The following is a 19,613-nucleotide window of genomic DNA, read 5'->3' as shown; positions in this document are numbered from 1 at the left end:
GACAGTTTCTGAGGTGATGATATATAAGTTAGGTAATTTCTAGTCTGTCAGAAACTCAGTCCCATGCATTTTAAGTATATGATTTTTGCTTCCCTTCCTGTCTCAAAGCCTTGATGTTCAAGTTATTTCACCACAGGACTACACAGGAAACAGAAAGAAGTCCCATGCTAAAAACTCAACCATTTGGGGGCTTCTTACTAGTTTGCATAAATAATGGACAGAGAGGAATGATGGTCAAGAACACTTATAAGTCTGATGTTCACCTGTGGATTTTAGTCTATGGTCCCCTATATTCAGTACAGTTAGTTAAACCACTGGAAAAATATATCATGCTCCAACTCTGGACATATATATAATGGGCAGAATAATACAGGTGTGCTTGTCTGACATCCAGATACAGAAATTGTAGCTCTTTTCTGGAGAAACTATGAGAAGAAAATTGATTTTTGATTGTTCATTAAAGTACCAAACTGAAATAAGTGTTACCAAGGCTAAAGACAACCTTAAATGCAGGACTACAGAATCTTTTACAAGCCAACTTCAAACAAACTGATAGACTAAAAATTTTAATTTAAGAGATTTAACCGATGACAGCAAAAATTCCTTAGAAGCTAGATGCTATAATTGGGGCTCAGTGGTACTTTTAATTACTATTGATACATGTCTAAATGTTTCTATTTAGCTCAGGAAATGTCTTAATATAGCCATCAGATTTGTTGGTATTGTTTTTACCATCTATTTATGAGATAAGGCATGGAGGACTTGGGGGTGGAAAAGGCACAATAATTCCTTGTGCCCATACAATTTCAGACAGTAATTAATTTGATTCAGTTCTTCCTTGGAAGCCTGAATCAGATTCAAACCTTGTACAAAGGATCAAGCCTGGCTACTCCTGCAAAGGAGGAAGCACAAGAGAGGCACGCAGCTGGGGAGCTGGGAGGACAAGGAGAGGAAGGGAACAAAGAAGGGGATCATGAGGGATAAAATCCCTTGCTCTATAAATTACGTTTCTTAGCATGGTGATTTTAAACATCTGTCACTAATCAGATGGTATTTGTGCACACATATTAAAAGTTCCAGATTAACACTGGCACAATGTCCAAAAGTTTTTATTCACTAATGCTTGGCATGAAAATGTTTAAGGTCACAACACAAGCTGGAAGCCAAATTCTGAGGAAATTCAGCCGGAAATATTCTTTATACAACAAATAACAGAGAGCCTTTATAAACACTGTTGACTTTGGACTTGGAATTTTCAGCAAGATAGTTTCAAGAACTCCATGCACAAGGTCCCCAAAGTGATAAATATGTATGACTTGTTGACATGGACACTTTTGTAGAAAAGCAGCACCAGGGGCATGCACAGACCCTTAACTAGAAGTCCTAATATAACTTTCTACTTTAGGTTTAAAACCAACTTCTGTGATCCAAATGGGTGTTAGTGTTTCATAACAGCAGAAATAAGACTACTGGCCTTATTAATCTTTCATAAGTAGAGTAAGTTATTACCAGGTTCTTAAATACTTTTCAAATGGTTCTAATACTTTACCCAATGGTCAAAAACATATACAAATAAAATTACCAAAACTTGCAATAATCTTAAAATGCTTCCTAGGAACATTAACTTCAATGTTTTGCAAAGGACATTAAATTATTAAGCAGTCCCACATCTGGAAATTTCAAAAGAAATCCTAGGAAATGCAGTTCTTAGGGGATTCTTCAAGTCTCTGACAAAAGTTACAGGTGATATCTTTTACATATTGTTCCCCCATGGTATTTGAGATTTTATTGTGCAAATATTATGATCTTCATTTCACAAAGAAACTGAAGCTCAGAGAAAACAGTAACCTGCCCCAAATAAGAGCGCTAATTAGTCACAGAATAGGGATTCAAAACCAGTTCTGCTGACTATAGATTCAGTGCCTTTTCTATTCAGCAGTTGTGTTCCTTTTCCAAAAGGCATGGTTTATACATTTAGAGTACAGAGCATGCTTTCTTTTTTGGTTCTGGTCAGAATATGCATCAAAGAGTTAAAAAAAAAAACCCTCTCTTGGGTAGGAAATGAATGTGAGCATTATTAATACTGATACTATTTTTTTTAGTTTAGGTAAGAATTTTGTTTCTCAGTCTACTTCTAGAAAGAATATGCTGCCACATGAGTAAAGAAAAAATTAAAAAGACAAATAATAAACATCCTTGTGTGACCAAGGCTGAAAAGAGTAGGGGGAAAATAAACAGAAGAGGCCCTAAAAGATCATTTACAATGGAAAAAGTATATAGATTTCTTGACCTTGATGATAATTTCATTTTTAAAAGTCCCACAAGTAGGAGCAAAGATTAAAAGTGAGGCTTAAAGATAACAGAATCCATCCCCAGTGTAACAGACGCCAACTAGTCAGTTAGAAGAATATAAATCAGGGATATATCACCAATTCAATGCTTCCTAAATGAATTATTTTAAACCAAGCTCCCTTAAAGGTATGATATTAAAGCAAACAACCTGGAATATACCTGATTTGAAGACATGTTCTCAGACTTCATTAGTGAAGAATAACTCCTAGAAGAGAAAAGATATTTCAAGTAGTGTTAAGGTTTTTCTGGAGGAAGGGGATGTGACAGTTTATTTTTTAAATCAGTATATACGTTCTATGTACACTGCAGTGTAATATTATCACTGTTCTAGGAAAAAACTATAAGTAAAAATGAGTTTGAAAAAATGCTGCTCACATATACTACTGTATTGTATACTACTATCACATATTACTACTGTATAATCAAAGACAGCATTTCTAAGGCACTGGAAAACACTGAAAGGATAAAAGAACTGTCTGCATTTCCATGGAAAGTGGAAAGAGAAGACTAAAGACACTCTTAAACAATTGGGAAGACAATCAACCAACCAACTAAAACTAAAAAGTGTTCAACATCGTAGGTGGTAGGTACAAAAAAATCTAAGATACATTCCCTGGCTTGTAGTTGGAGAAATAGGACTCATACACATGAAAAAACAAAGACAATAAATAATTAAGTACTAAAATATGTGTTATAGAAATCCAAAGAACGGATCTATCAGTGGTGTGGCATAGTCAGGGAAGAAATGGGACTTGAGTCAAATTTAATAGAGAGGACTTTAGCCCAGCAGAGTTGTAAGGAAATATGTAAGGAGTATAGTGAATCTAATGTTAGACTGAGAATAAGAAGACTCTCACTCCAGACACTTACTCTAGTTGTATAAGCCCTGAGCAAGTCATTTAACCTCTCTGGGCCTCAGTTTTCTCCTCTGTAAAATGGGGGGAGGTGAGAAGAGCTGTACCTGCCCTCTAAGGTCCCTTTCGATTCTGGATCTAAGATCCTATGGCATTTTAGATGCAAAGAACAAATAAGCAGAAGTACAATTGCAAGAAATTAGCATAACATGGGAGAAATATTATGAAGATCAAAAGCTCATGGAAGAAGAGCGGGAAATAAGTCTGGATCATAAAATTCATAATTAGAAAAGGCCTTAAAAGATAATCCTCACTTTACAGAAAAAGAAACTGAGGCCCATAAAAGTTAAGTAACTTACAGTTAAGAGACAGTCACAAAGGTATCTATCAATCAGGTAGCAGAACTGAGATTCAAATCCAGTTACTGACACCAAATCAAATGTTCTTTTCACTAAACCCAGATGAAAGCAAGAGAATAGGCTTTGAAAATCAAAGAAATTTTCCAATGGATGTGAATAGACAGCTTTGTTTTTATCTTTTTTATAGTGAGCTTAACACTAAATACGGTGAACATTTACATACAAATATAATAAAACAGAAAAAGAGGACTGTATATGAAGCTGCAAATTTGTATTATGAGCAGCTTGCTTTTCATTTTAGATATATAAGTTTAACATGCTTCTTTCAAAGTTGTACTGTTTATTATATAATGATCTTTGTTCTGTTCTATTTTATGTGTTTTTTAAATGCTTCAATGTCCCCTTTTTATTTTTTTAAATTTAGCTAACTCCACTGCTGCTTTACTTCTCTTCTGCCCAATTCTCTCCCTACTTCCTTAAAAAAATATAAAACTTGCATATCAGAAAAGTATATTCAAGTAAAATTATATCTTCACATGGCCCATGTCCAAAATGTATGTCTCATTCTACATCTTGAGTCCATCATGTCTGAATCAGGTGAGCGACAGCATGCTTTATCATCAGTCCTTTGGAATTATGACTGGTTGTTACACTGATTAGAGTTATTACATCTTTCAAAGTTGTTTTTCTTTACCATGTTGCTTCTGTATAAATGGTTCTACTTTTCCTTCTGCATCACCTGATAAAAGTATTTCCAGGTTTCCCTGAAATTATCTTTTTTGATTTCTTAGGGTACAATATTATTCCATTATGCTTATATGTCATAATTTGTTCAACCATTCCCCAACTGGTGGGTACTCCTCATCTTTAGTTTCCAGTTATCTGATACTACACAAAGAACCATGATAAATATTTTTGTACTTATGGGTCCTTTTCCTTGTTGTTTTTTTTTTAAACTCTTTTGGGTCAAAGCTTAGTAGTGATTTCATTGATTCAAAGGGTATAGGCACAGTTTAGTGACACTAGCAGCATTTTTCCAAATTACTTTCCAGAATGACTAAACAAATTCACAGATCCACCAAACAATATACTAACATGCCAGACAGGAAGTTTCCAAATGAAGAAATGCAAATTTTTAGCATCCCTATAACAAAATGCTCCAAATCACTAAAGAGAGATGCAAACTAAATTAAGATTCCATCTCACACCCATAAGATTGGCAAAAATGACAAGAGAAAAATGGCAGTTGTTAGAGGAGTTCTGAGAGGATCAACACCTTCATGCACGGTTGGTAGAGTCATAAATTAATCAAATCCTTATGGAAAGCATTTTATTAATGTACCCCAAAAAGTCACTAAACTGTGCATCCACCTTCACCCAACATTACCACTACTAGGCTATCCCAAAGAGGTTAAAGACAACAGGAAATGACTGATCTGTACAAAAATATTTACAGCAGCAATTTTTGTGGCTGCATTAAAATGGAAACAAAGTGTGGCACACAACAGTTTGGGAATGGCTGAACAAATTCTGGTATACAAATGCAATAGAATATTATTACAATGTAAGAAATGACACAAAGTACGGATTCTGAGAAACCTAGGAAGATTTCTATAAACTGATATAGAGTGAAGAGAACCAGGAGTGATTTATACAACTAAAATAATATAAAGGAAAACAACTCTGAAAGACTTAAGAATTATGATCACACATAACTAATCACAACTTCAGAAGACTGATGAAGAATGCTTCCCACCTCTTTGACAGAGAGAGGATAGATTAGAAATGCAGAATGATATGTATATTTTCAAACATGACTAATGTATGAATTTATTTTGTTTGACTACACACATAATAACGAGGGGCTTCTAGGGGATGGAAAGCAGTTAGGCAGAAGTTAGTAGATATTAAGTAAGAGAGATCCAAAAGAAAAAAGAAAGGATGATTAATAACAAATTATCATATATAATCCTCTTTTCTGTTCATCTCTGTAAATGGAAATGTTCATGTTTGCTTATATTTGTGGTCATAATCAAAAGGTATTTTTAAAAGAAAGGTAATTCTGGACATTTTGATTACAGGGAATTGAAATGCATGAATTTATGACACAAAGAGATGATCAAATAGGGGGACAAAATCTTTGTATCAAAATCTTCAGATAAGGGTTTTGTATCTAAGATGTATAAACCACTAACCTATATAAAACCAAAAACCACTCCCCTATGGATAAATGGTCAAAGGATAAAAATAAATATTTCTAAAAAGAACTGCAAACTATTAACAATCATATGAAAAAAATTCTCCAAATCATTAATAAGAAAAATACAAATTGAAACAACTCTGAGGTTTCACCCCACACCCAGCAAACTGGCAACAATGACCAAAATATGGGAACAGTCAATGCAGTAGTGTGGATTGTTGGGGGAGCTGTGAATCAGTGCAACCACTGAAAAGAACAATTTGGAATTGTGCAAATAAAATCACTAAAATGGCTATACTATACTCTTTAATCCAGAGATTCTACTACTAGGCATATACCCTAAGGAAGTCATTTATAAGAAACACCCATATACACCAAAATATTTACAGCAGCACTTTTTGTGATAACAAAGAACTGGAAATAAAATGGATGCCCATTAACTGGGGAGTAGTTAAACAAATTGTAGTATATGGATATAATGGATTATTACTATGCTATAAGAAACAACAAATATGACAAATATAGAGAAGCATGGAAATACTTATATGAAATCATGTTGAGTGTAGTAAGCAGAGACATTAGAAAAATACTACACAAAATACAATGTAAATAGGAAGAACAGTAACCACAAAACATTAAAACTGAATTAAAAACCTGGAGTCCAGAGAACCTGAATTCAAATCTGGCCCCAGACACTTAACACCGACTAGCTGTGTGACCTTAGGCAAGTCACTTAACCCCAATTGTCCTGCTTTCCCTCCTCCAAAAGGCCAAAAAAAAAAAAAACAAGCATGGCCCAAAACAAAGAGACCTGAGAAGGCGCTCCCACTCCTTTGCCGATGTGAGAGATACACAGTAATAGAACACTGCATATACTTTCATAGTTTTTCAATGTATTGATCAGTTTTGCTGATTGCTTTTTATCTCTTCTTTTTATTTAAAACAAATATTCTTTGTTATAAGATGGCTTGCTGGGCAGGAGAAGTGAGGGATACCAAAAAAAATATCAATTACAAATTACTTAAAAAAAAAGAAAGCCAAGAAACACTTGGATAATTTGCTAGGTAGCAGAAACCCAAAATTCCTGGCAAGGCTAACAACATGAATGGTCCTTTAGGAAGATCAGGCTAGCAGTGGTGGACAAGAAGGACTGGAGCAGGTAGAGAACAAGGCAGTGAAATTAGTTAGGAGATTAATGTTAACAGTCAAGAGTAAGGACCTGAACTAAAGTGCTGAGAGTGAAAATGATAAGAGATGCATCTAAGAAATACCTAAAAAAAAAAAAGAATTAACAATCTAATCATACATTGAATTTAGAAGATAAAGGAGAAGTCAAAGATGATGTTAGTTACTAGTCTAATATTACAGAAAAACAATGTTGACACTGAAATGAAGAAGCTGAGAAGCAGAGCTTAATGGTAGATGATAAATATGATTTTATATAGGACAGGACAGCTAAAGTTTTAGAGACAACTGGAAATTAGACATGACAATAGAGATGAGAAGTTAAAGCTCAAGATACATATTTGAGAGTTAACAAAATAGAGATGAGAGTCAAAGTTATTAGATATGATCTTCCCCAGGGATTAGGAAGCGAGAACAAAAAGCCTAAGACAGGAACATGTGTCACCAATATTATTCAATGTTGTTTAGATCTCGTTTCTCAAATATATAAAGAACTTTGTCAAATTTATAAGAGTATGAGTCATACCTCAATTGATAAATAGTCAAGATGTATACAGGCAGTTTTTCTTTCTTTTTTTTTTTTTAAAGCAATTGGGGTTAAGTAACTTGCTCAAGGTTACACAGCCAGTTATTTCTGAGTGTGGTACTAAGTATCTGAGCCCAGATTTGATCCCCAGGTCATCCCAACACTGGAGCCAGTGCTCTTACTCGCTGTGCTACCTGGCTGCCCCATCAGGCAGTTTTTCAATGAAGAAATCAAAACTATATGTAATTGTATGAAAAAATGTTCTAAATCATTATTGATTAGAAAAATGAAAATTAAAACAAATTTGAGATAATCTTACACATATCAGCTGGCTAAAATGATGGGTGCCCTTCAACTGAGGAATGGCTGACCAAACTGTGTGCATAATATTGTGATGGAATACTACTGCAATATAAGAAATGGTGAGTTGGTTGATGTAGAAAAAAATGGAAAAACTTACCCCTATGAAGGAAAATGCTATCCACTTCCAGAAAGAAATGACAAATAGAAATATGCACAGTATGGTCTTACATATATGTATATGTGTGTATATATGTATGTACATGTGTGTGTTCCTATAGATATGTATGTATATTTACATATATTTACACTTAATTGAAGCCTTCTCTAGGGTAGGAGGTAAGGAAAAAAATAAACTAAAAAGTGCACAGCAGAGAACAAAAAAACTATAAGGAAGCACAGAAAAGCTGGACAGCTTCAAAAACAATGTGTAGTATCTATTACATAAGTTAATGTACATGTAGTGTTTATATTGAATTCTCTTCTCTTATGTTTTGCTATGTACATGGAATACTTTTTTTCTTTTCTCGTTTTGTATTTTAAGTTTGAAATTAATTTTTTTTTTTAATTCACCAGGGAAGGAAGTTAGGGAAGGGTTGAAAAGTACCTCAGAGATCATATAAGACCAGAAAGGTTAAACTAGTAGCTCCCAGTACAGAACCACATTAAAATGTCACTGGTAAATGTTTAACAAAATAAATAAAAATACAACACAACACAGATAATGTTGATTTGAGGGTTTTTCTATTTCTATGTGTGCTCTGACACTACAATTCTAGTCCAAACCCTTTATTTTACAAAGAAGAAAACTAGGAATCCATCTCTGAGGTCAGCCCCAAAATCCCAACTCACCTAAGTTCATCCATTTCCTTCTTTTTCTTCATTTCCTCCTTCTCTTTCCTCTTCATTTCTTGAATCTGGGCTTTCTTCTCATTCCTCTCTTCTCGGTCTCTGCATTCCTTTTCTGCTGCTAGGTCTGGGAACCGCTCCATTTTGGTCTTTTCTAATCGGTTCAGAATCTCATTTACTTTCTTCTCCACTGTTACAATTTTCACCTTGGGTAAGACAAGGGAAAATGAGGTGGGGATGGGAAGGAAAAAAAACCTTTTTTTTTGTTCTTTGGAGTAGGTTGTTTTCCTGCTTAAAGGTAGCTGAGACAGAGAGGAAGGAGGAAATGTCAAGGAACCTATCCAGGGAGCCATTGGCTATTTGTATATGCGATCACTACCAGTTTATTTCCCTTTAAACTTAAAACATACTTACCCCTCAAAAACATAGTCATATAGGAGCTTATTTCCTTCAAAGGATAGGAAACACTTACATCCTTTTGCCTGTGAAATCCTATCTGTCCCACATCCATATCTGCTGTTTTCTTCAGGTTAGACCACGGTGTATATACCACATTAACATTGTTCATCTTGCAGCCTGACAAGAGAAACTTTTCTTCAGCATATAAGGCAACAGAACACTAGACAATACTTTTCCCTCAAACTTCCCATCAATAATCACAAGCCAACAAGTATAAAGTTAAACACAATCAAACTAAAAATATCATCAAATAATAAAATGTTAAGTCATTCAGGTATTTTTCTATTACTCACAAAATGACAGCTTATTCATTAAATAAAATTACCACTAAATTATTGTCCTATAGTAGAAAGAGCAGTAGAGGCAAGAAAAAGAAAACATGGACTTTGACCCAGACTCTGTTCTCTGTGATCTTAGGCAAATTAACCTCTCTGGCCCTTAGGTTCCTCATGTGTAAAATAATGAAATTGGACAAGGTGCTTTCTATTCTAGCATTATGATGAACATTGGCAACCCTACAACTAGCCAGCTCTGAGTAATGAAAGTTCCATGAATTAGAGTCCTCAGGAAGACAGAGACTGTCTACTTCACTTTTTTTCTTGTTTGTTTTTTTAAAGCTACAACTGGGGAAAAAGAAGATGAAGAACAAATTCCCCCATTCTTTCAGTGGGGAAGTTTCAAGGGCATCAGAGAAAATAGGATGGTAGTATAGTTTCTGGGGCTATAGGACAATAGAACATGGTAGTCTTGAGGTCTCTGGGGCAGTATGACAGGTAGAAGACTTGTAGCTGGTAAGTTACATGATTTTGTGCCTCTGCAGTAGGAGGCATGCTGTGGGGGTGAAACTTGGGTTTATTAACTACCTAAGCAAATATGAACATGTCACTTACCCTCTCTAGGCCTCAGTGTGGTCCTCTGTCAGAGGCAAATATTATTCTAGTTATGAATTTTTATTTCCTATGCTAACTCATATGTACTGCTTTGATTTTTGCCAAGCTGATTCCACTAGGGTGGGGGAATATAGAGAAAAAAAAGGAATGAAAAAGGAGTTCAGTATGATGGAAAGCTAAGTAGGCATTCCATACAATGGTACTAGGGGAGAGAGGGGAGCCCTTCCTTCCCTTCTCTCTAGACCCTGGAACCAAAGAAAAGGCTACACAGGACTGTAAAGGACTAGAAGAAACTTAGAGCTCCCATAACTTTCACCAGTCAGTCAATGAATATGAAAAAGCAGAAGAGTGAGAAATGAGAATGAAAGTCAAAGGAATGAGAAACACATTTTTTAATTGGTAAATTTCATCAGAAATTTTAGAAAAATCCTGCTTTTTACCTACAAAAAGCTAAGTATACTAAAACAACAAAGGGAATTTACAAATTTGCAAAATAGAAAACTAGGGACTTTACACAGCTATAAACAGTAAGGCAGTATAGTGTAAAGAAAGGAACCACAGACAGCAGATTTGTTCTCTAGACACTAGACTTATAAATAGGAAATTCACTTAAGTACCCTGGGTCATAATTCTCTCATCTATAAAACAAGCTAAGACTACAAGACCTTTAGCAGAAATTCCTCACATAAAATCTTATTTAAAAGTATTTTTTTCTTGAAATATAAATTCTCCTAAAAAAATGTATCGGGGGGGGGGGGGGGGCGCGCCAGGTGACACAGTGAGTAAGAGTGCCAGCCCCAGAGTCAGGAGACCTGGGATCAGCCTCAGATACTTAGCACCCACACAAAATAACTGGCCGTGTAACCTTAAGCAAGTTACTTAACCCCAACTGCTTAAAAAAAAAAAAATGTAGCAAGGGCAACTTGGTGATGCAGTGAATAAAGTGCCAGAAGTCAAGAAGACTCATCTTTCTAAGTTCAAATCTGGCCTCAAACACTTACTAGCTGTGTGACCCTGGGCAAGTCACTTAACTCTGTTTGCCTCAATTCCTCATCTGTAAAATTAGCTACAGAAGGAAATGGCAAGCCATTCCAGAATCTTTGCTAAGAAAATTCCAAATGGGGTCACAGAATGTCAGACACTACTGGAACAACCAAAAAACAACAACAAAGAAAATGTAGACTGTATATTTCAGGTATCTTTAAGGTAAGGTCTCTTTCAGCACACAGCCTATCATCTTAAAGTCTTCATTTCTTCTCAACCGAGTAAAGGGTACCTCCTGATCAACAGAACAGGTCTAATAAAAAGCACACCAATAGAAAAAGAAAAATCTATCTGCGAAGCCCAATACTATCCTCTGACATTTGCTACATATCCTCCCACCTCCTATCCCTATTTCTATCCCAAACTACATTCCTTTCCCACACCAAATCTTACTTTCACACTCTGCTCATCAACTCCTAAGCCAACTCTAATAATATATGTTCTACCTGAGCCTCTCTCATACCTCAACTCTGCTCCTATAGTTCAATCTGTCTTAACAAACTCAACTCCTAATTTATATCTTAGTGTCCACCTACCTTCAGAAGACATTAACCCTTTTCTTCACTTCCTTAATTGTCAAAAGATTATAGCCAGAACATATCATGCCCTAACAAAACAATGGATGACATCATCAACTGATCCACTTCTTCCCAACTCAAAAGAAAAAAAAAGAAGAGAATGAGGGAAAGCAAGTGATCTTCAGCAATGGAATCTGATGACTAAATGACAAACCTACAAATAAACGGTTCTCATGCTGAGCTGATAATACTAACTTCACGTATAAATTCATGTATAAAAAACCTTTTACAAATCAATGGAAAGGCAGACTTTAAAGAGCCTAAGGTCATCTTTCATTTCAGGCAAGAAAAATAAAGAATTGGGATGAAATAAGACACAGGAAAATGAAAAGCATGTTGTTTTACAAGAAAAAACTACAGATGTTTTTTATGTAGCAAAGGCACCATTTATAATGGGTAAACAAAAGAAGGCATGCCCCCCATCATTGTTGTACATTAAAAATAGCACATTTTTAAAAGAAACAGAAACATTCTTGGATACGTAAAGCTACTACAAATCCTGAAAATGCCTCAGACAACAATTACCTTGAATACTATTGGCCTTCACAAGGTGTGCACAATCCATCAGCACTTCCTTTGGAATGTCTTCTATCCTTTGCCCCTGAAACACAAAGGTGACCTAAATGGATGATGTGCAGAGTTCAGGGCACCCCACTGGGTTCTATTTTATTCAATGAGAGGATGCTAATATAGCAGAGAAGAAAAAAACAAAGTTGACAAGAGCCAAAGGAAGTTCATTGTTTCATTCTGTCCAATTTTAGTAATTACTATATTATTTTAATAAATTAACTGCAGAAATATGAATAATATGTAATGCTTCTCATTGGGGAAAAAAATAGGATTGTAGATTTGGAAGTGGAAAGCACTTAAGGTTATCTATACCAATTCCTTCATTTTACAGATAAGGAAACAGGCACTGTAAAGTGGCAGAGATAGGATTCAAACTTCTTTATTCCAAACCCAAGACTCTTTCCGTTGCACTAAAAAAAAACCATCGATTAAAAGAAGGTGACTCCAACTACCTTGTGTAGCCGAAGGTACACGTGAGCTGAAGAGAGTTTGTCCACGTGAAACCTACAAAAGAAGAAAATCATTTTAAGAGGAAGCTCAAGACTAGCATAATTACAGTATGAGGATAGAAAGTAGACTAGTTAGTATAGTGGAAGAAAAAACTGGACAGGGCATGACCATAATAGCAGATCTAAGGAAGCAGCCCAAGTTCTTCAAAACAGTTCCCAAAACATTATCCATATGCCCCAATAGTGTATGTAGTTCCCCTTCCCCTCTTTTAAGTAATCCATTAGAAATATAACATCTACTAATTTATCTAAAGTTTCAGAATAGAGCACCAGCCCTGGAGTCAAGAGGACCTGAGTTCAAATTTGGCCTCAGACACTTAACACAAAGAAAACCTAGCCATGTGATCTTGGGCAAGCCACTTAACCCTAATTGCCCTCCAAAAAGCAAAAGTAAAATAAAATAAAATAAAAATAAAGTTTCATCAACCTGTTTACATTTCCAGGCTATATGTGTGCCCTCATGGGGGTGATGAGCTTTACACACTAACTTTACTTCTTTCTATTTCAAGCATCAGCAGGTGCTACCAGTTCTGGCATCATCCATTTCCTTCATGAATTTGATGATTTTGATCATATCCCATTCTCACTTTATCTTTCCAAACTGAGGAGTATTCTGTCTTTTCTGAGAAACAATGACACACTACGTCCCAAGTGGCAGAGACACCGTGATTCTGTACAAAGGTGAGATTATGCCGTTTATTCCAATGTCATTCTTGCTGATACCTGGCATCTGAGCAGCAGTCCAAGAGCAGGAATATTGAGTAAACAGTATAATACAAGATCCTCTTAGTAGGTCATACTCATCTCAGGAAGTCTCATTTTATCATCCTGTATTATATTATTCTTCCCATATGTGAGTTCATCTACTACTTTTCAAACCATTCACAGAGTCAACATGAGCCCTTTCTGCTTATAAATATTTTTCATGGCATTTCACAACCCAAGAGAAATAAGGATCATCTACATAAACCTGGAAATTTCATGGTACTTCCCTTTCATGGTCCTGGCACTGATCCTAAGGATTACCACTGTAAACCATTCTCTACCACAAACCCAACCCTTGTTTTTGTAGTTTTATTTTTTAACTGTGTATTGTTTATTTCTAGCATTTTTTTAAAATTCTGAGTTCCAAATTCTTTCCACCCCTCCCCCACCTATTAAAAAGGTACCAAAACATATTTCCATATTAGTCATGCTGTCCCTCCCCCACCAAAAAAAAAAGAAAAAGAAAGTGAAAAAAGGACACTTCAATTTATACTTATTTCTTCCTTTAATTCTTTCGGGAATTCTTACTGAATTTGTATCCAATTTGCATTCTTTTCTTTGAGGCTTTGCTTGTAGCTGTTTTCATACTACAATCTTCTAAGTTTGTGTCTTAATCTTTTCCTGTCATCATGATCAGTCTTTTTTTGGTGTTTGCTCATTTTTCCATTCTAGTTCTTAACTGAACTTTACGTTAAAATCTGCTCTGTTCTCCTAGGGGTAGAAAGATACTGTCCCAAGCTCCAGCCTTTTTCACACTGCTCTTTTCAAAGCTAGCTCTGGGAGTCTATAAATTTGCAGTGCTTCCAAGGTGGTATTATCTAGGGTAAGGTGCAGTCACTGCTTTCCTGCTCTGTGCTCTAGTCTGTACTCAGGAAGGGCCCTGCTCCTCTGTAGCTACAAGCACCAATGTTGTTCTTTGCCCTGGAACTGCAACTGTGGTCCCCGCTCTCTTCTGACCGATCACAAGCACTCCTCTCCACCCTAGAACTGCAACCCAGAACTGTGCATGGGCAACAGAGTTGCTAAATGGTGTTTGGTCCTATGGTCAGTACCAGCTCAGGGTCCCCTGAAGTCCCTTTTTGACCAACTGTCCCACCCCCTTAAGTTCTCTGGGTTGAGAGCTCCCAAAGCTGCAGCTGCTGCTGCTGCCATATCCAATGCACACTACTACTATTAACCAATGCATGCATTGTGGCAGGCCAGATGTCACAGATGTCCCCTACTGACCTGCTGCCTTGGGCTAGAAAAAATATCTCACTTTGACCTTTTGTTGGCTATGCCACTCCAGAATTCAATATGACAATTTATTTTCAAGTCATCTGAAGAGAATATTGGGAGAATTTACCCGAGTTGCTCCCTCTACTCTGCCATCTGGGCTCTGCTCCCTATAATCCAGCCCACACACCTGTGTCCACACTCTAATGGTGAAGTGCTACACTTGGAGTGGGGAGACCTGGGTTTTAATTCTACTTCAAATACTACCTGTATTTCCGTGGTCAAGTCAATCAATTTCTTTGTTTCCTCATCCACTTAAATGGAGATGATAACAGCACCTATTAGGTATTTTTGTGAATCTACATAAAGCACTACGTAAGATCACAGATGTAAAGCTAGAAAGGACCTGAGAGACTATCTAGCCTAATTCCCTCATTCTACAAAAAAGGAAACCAGGGCCTAAGGAGCTTCACTGACTTGCTCAAGGTCACAGAGGTTGTGTCAGAGATGAGAACTGAATCAAACTTCTCTAACTACAGAGTCACTGCTCATTATTAGCCCTGATTTATTATTTATTAAACCAATGTTTGATGTGAAGCCTTGTTCAAAGCCTTTGTGAAAGTCTAAAGATTTTTAACATTCAGTTCCCTTTTTTCTTCATTACACTCCTCTGATTACAATTACCCATAACACATAAATTTAAAAATCTGTAAGTGATTATGACTCACTGTAGCAAGCTTATACAGATTCTAGTAGCTAGGCAAGTTAATTCCCTTGTATAGACAACTTTATGGAAATAACTGGGTACTATCATATCTATTCTCCCTTATTCTGACTTTTTCATTCAATTCCATCCTTATTTCAGGATCATTCTTTGTACTCAGGGTCCTCATGGGAATGAATTCATTCTGTGACCAATCCAGAGATTCAGATCCAGAAATCCTAAGGATGTGCCCAAATCTGATAGTGTGATAAACTCTTAAAAAAAACTGTTTTTACATGGAACTGGAAGATATACAGGCAATGGGGTATAGAAATCCATCTTGCCCTACAAGAAAGGAGGAGGGGGGGGAGGAAAGGAGGGTAAATTGGGGGAAGGGGTAATCAGTATATATATCATCTTGGGGTGGGGGTAGGGGAGAGATGGGGAAAAAAATTGGAAATCAAAATCTTATGGAAATGAATGTTGAAAACTGAAAAATAAATTCTGGGGGAAAAAAATCCCAGAACTGACCTGGTCTTCCAAAAAGTCTCTGACTTATAACTTAAGCTAATCTTGACTTCTTGGAAATACCCAACTTATGCAAAACCTATCAATCTCTCAACTAACAGGATCTACTAACACCCAGTCTCATCAACAGGATCAGAGAACCCTTAATTGAGCCCTAGGGGCAAATAATAAAAATATACCCAAGAACTGGAAATTTGTCTTCAATGCATTTAATGGAAGGATTTTTTGGTTGAGTATTTTGGGTTCAGTAGCCCACTAGGCTTGTATTTTCAGTAAACAGTCTATAACAGGCTTTTAGTCTATAATGAGGTCCTTTTTCTGAGTCAAAGAGCTATGGCAAATCACCCTTCTTGGTGTACCTGTCAGTATGTCTTATATATAGATGTTTAAACCCTCATAAATCATCATAAAACAATGACTTTTACCAAGTAATTAACTGTCTTTTGTCTCTCTCAAGAGATGGCTCTAGGTAAGAGAACAGATACTAACTTGGCAGGGGAACCAGGTATCTAGTATTAGAGAAAAAGAGGTTTGTTTGTTTTTTAGTTTAATTTAAAAAAGGAAGTTTTAACCAGGACTTCTTGGAAGGGGCATAGTTTTAGACCTGAAAATTTTTAAATGTGGACTTTTCAGGTAGCTAGATAAAAGGCTCCTGGACTAAAAGAAAAATAATGGGGCTGGAAAGAGGTATCCAAACTAAGGGAAACAAGTAAGCACCAACTCCAAATCTACACACAACAGGATACAAATGCCATGTGTTTAAATATCTTACACCCATACTCACTGTTCATAGTAAAATAGTGATCATATTATTTAAGAAGAATGTGAGGAAAAAATAATATTCTGGTCAAAAAAAGCCCCAGAAGAAAAACCAAAAAGACAAATATGTGCTGATGTGATGAGAGCCAAGGCTGCAGCATAAGGAGAAAGTCCTGTCTTAGGTAGTGGTAGCACTACCCTATGGGACACTGGCCTTGTTCTTAATCTCTGAGGTCTTATCTCTGATCATGAAAGTCTTAAATTAGGTAGACTCTTCTCCATAGTTAAGGAATGATAGCTCCATAGAGAACAAAGAGAGTTACTCACCAAATATCTTCTGGCCAGCCATATTTTATTAGATCTTCATCTGAAGGAAACATAAGAAAAGGATAAGAAACAAATTCTAGTAACCAGATATCACTTAAGATTGGCCAGGGTTTATAATTCAAAAACAGACAAAAACCACTCAGGGTTTTTTACTTCAAGTATTCTTAGGGGTAGTAGTAATAGTAAGCTATTTAATAAACCAACAGTTTTCATTAGAATGTTGTGAACTATCAGTAGTCCCCAGAGTTCAGCAAGGAAGCCAATAGGTTAGCCCAACATATGAGATGTGTTTGATTGAAAATTCCTTGAGGGCAAACACTATAACATTTTATTTTTCTCTGTAGAGCTCACAGCACCACAATGGTGCCCTGAACATGGTAGGTTCTCCATAAATTTGTGTTGAATGTCTGAATGCACAATAGTTTCTGGTCAAAGTAAGAGAAGTGGTGAATATCTTCAAGTGACTTTATTGCTTTAAAACCAGGTGAGGTTTTTTTTTAATTGAGTTAAAGAATGAGTTAATTTTTTAAAAGATCAGAAAAAATGGTTAAAATACTTTTTTGTAAAAGAATTATGAAAACCCATCACCTTGACAACCATCTCCCCTCAGACTCTGATGGCAACAGCCCAAGGCCTTGGGAATAGTAGTGTTTCTGGTCTACTGACCCCTGCTATCATCTTGAGAAGCAATACCTGTGGAAATGCAGGCCAGCAACTGTTCCTAAAGGTCCCATTGCTACAACTACTGAAGATCTAGAAAAGACAGTCCTTGCCACCAAAGTCCTTGGCACTGTGAACATTAGAAACTAATATTTTATCCATGGAAATGACATTAAAGAAAAGGTATTTTCATCCACTTTGCTTTTTGACCTAAGGACCATGGCACTCTTCCATCAAACTTGCAGCTAAGACTTCCATATGCGCTTTTCCCCCATTAAAAATGTGAGCTCCTTGACAGCATAGATTGTCTTACTCTTTTATTCATAACCCCAGCTCTCAGCACAGTGCTTTGCAAATAGATGTCCTTAGTAAATGCTTTAATCATTTATTCATTATTATATTTTAACTGAAGCTTAAAGATATCACCAAGGAAAAAAGCATATGACTCCTAAGAGATATTCACTTAGCCCTTTTAGAAAAGTTTTATAAATATCAAATGACCTGATATCAATTTCCAGTTCATGTTCCTTCCAATATTTTCAACATCCAGTTACCATGATCCTTTGCTAACTGCAAATGAAGAGTTTAGCACTATTCTTACATGGACAACCAGCAGTTCTTGCTCTATAATACTAACTATAATAAATTATAAGTTGAAGAGTAAAGCATAAGAAATGTATATATGCATAGGTATGTGTATATGTAAAAAATCACATCTGAAAAAAAATAAATGTTTTGCTTTTTGCAGATGAGATGATAGTTTAAAGAACCCTAAAGAATAAGTTTAAAAATTAACTGAAATTAATAATTTCAGCAAAATAGCAGACTATAAAATAAATCCATAAAAATTATCAGCACTTCTGTATATTAACAACAAAATTCAGCAGGAAGAGAAAGAAAAATTCCATTTAAAACAACTTGCTATTGTTGTTATTCAAACTCTTCATAACCCCAGGCTATAGCAACCAATACAATCTAAGAGGTTTTCTTTTTTTTCTTTTTTGGAGGGGGGAAGGCAGGGCAATTAAATGTCTGAGTCTGGATTTGAACTCAGGTCCTCCTGACTCCAGGGCCAGTGCTCTATTCACTGCACCACCTCGCCACCCTTAAAAGGTTTTCTTAACAAAGATACTGGAGTGGTTTATCATTTTTTTTCTCCAGTGGATAAAGGCAAACAGAGATTAAGTGATTTGCTCTGGGTCACACAGCTAATAAAAAGTGTCAAAGGATGATTTGAATTCAGGTCTTCCTGATTCCCAAGCCCAGCATTCTATCCACCTAGTAGCCTCTTAAAAAAAACACAGAATGGGGGTGGCTAGGTGGCACAGCGAGCGCCAGCCCCGGAGTCAGGAGGACCCAAGTTCGGTTCCGGCCTCAGACACTTAACACACACACACACACACACACAAAAAAAAACTCTGTTATGTATAGCATACTTTCCTTTTTCAAGTATTCAAGTTCAACTCAAAACTTTTAAACTGTCCCATTTGCCTATATTTCTTTCTGACCTCTTTTTCTTCTCTCTGCATTAAAAAAAAAAAGAAAAGGAAGATACCTCAGCAATGTTCTTTCCCTATCCATCGTATGGGGAATATGTAGTTTTGTATACAATTGTTTTATGTTCTACTATGTATATGGAAATGCTCATTTTGTTTATTGTTTGTTAAGTTTAGAATAAAAATAAAATTATAAAAAGAAAAGAATAAACAAGACTATGTCCAAGCTAAGAGGTTCCTTACAACTTCTGAGATGCTATGGTTTATAGAATTCTCTCATTTTCATAACATGATTGACTCTCTGATTCCACCTGCTGGCCAATGAGATGAATAAGCTTTCTCTGTGAGAGAAAATAAGAAATTGCCAAAGCTATGATTTATAGCTGTTTATCCAAAAGATCAAGACACTGAGCAAGACAAAAGCTACTAGAGAAGATCATGCTTGTGCCAAAAATTTCTTTGTAGTATATGAAGCATTCTTCTGC

The 19,613-nt window shown here is 36.0% G+C and overlaps 1 protein-coding gene across 1 annotated transcript in view; it reads right to left on the bottom strand.

Annotated features, from left to right (window-relative positions):
- Window positions 1–19,613, bottom strand: part of CCDC25 (coiled-coil domain containing 25) — a 41,989-nt gene that overhangs the window by 5,093 nt on the left and 17,283 nt on the right. Inside the window, 6 exon segments of the mRNA XM_069071932.1 lie at window positions 2,512–2,557; window positions 8,629–8,831; window positions 9,098–9,201; window positions 12,122–12,197; window positions 12,619–12,670; window positions 16,973–17,012. Of these exon segments, the coding sequence (XP_068928033.1) occupies window positions 2,512–2,557; window positions 8,629–8,831; window positions 9,098–9,201; window positions 12,122–12,197; window positions 12,619–12,670; window positions 16,973–17,012 (521 nt within the window).

The sequence above is a fragment of the Petaurus breviceps genome, unplaced genomic scaffold (genome assembly GCF_028583685.1).
Source record: "Petaurus breviceps papuanus isolate PSGF00001 unplaced genomic scaffold, PetGlider_PUasm1.0 90845, whole genome shotgun sequence".
NCBI lineage: Eukaryota > Metazoa > Chordata > Mammalia > Diprotodontia > Petauridae > Petaurus > Petaurus breviceps.
The sequence above is the reverse complement of the archived record's forward strand: the minus strand, read 5'-3'. Positions and strand labels throughout refer to the sequence as shown.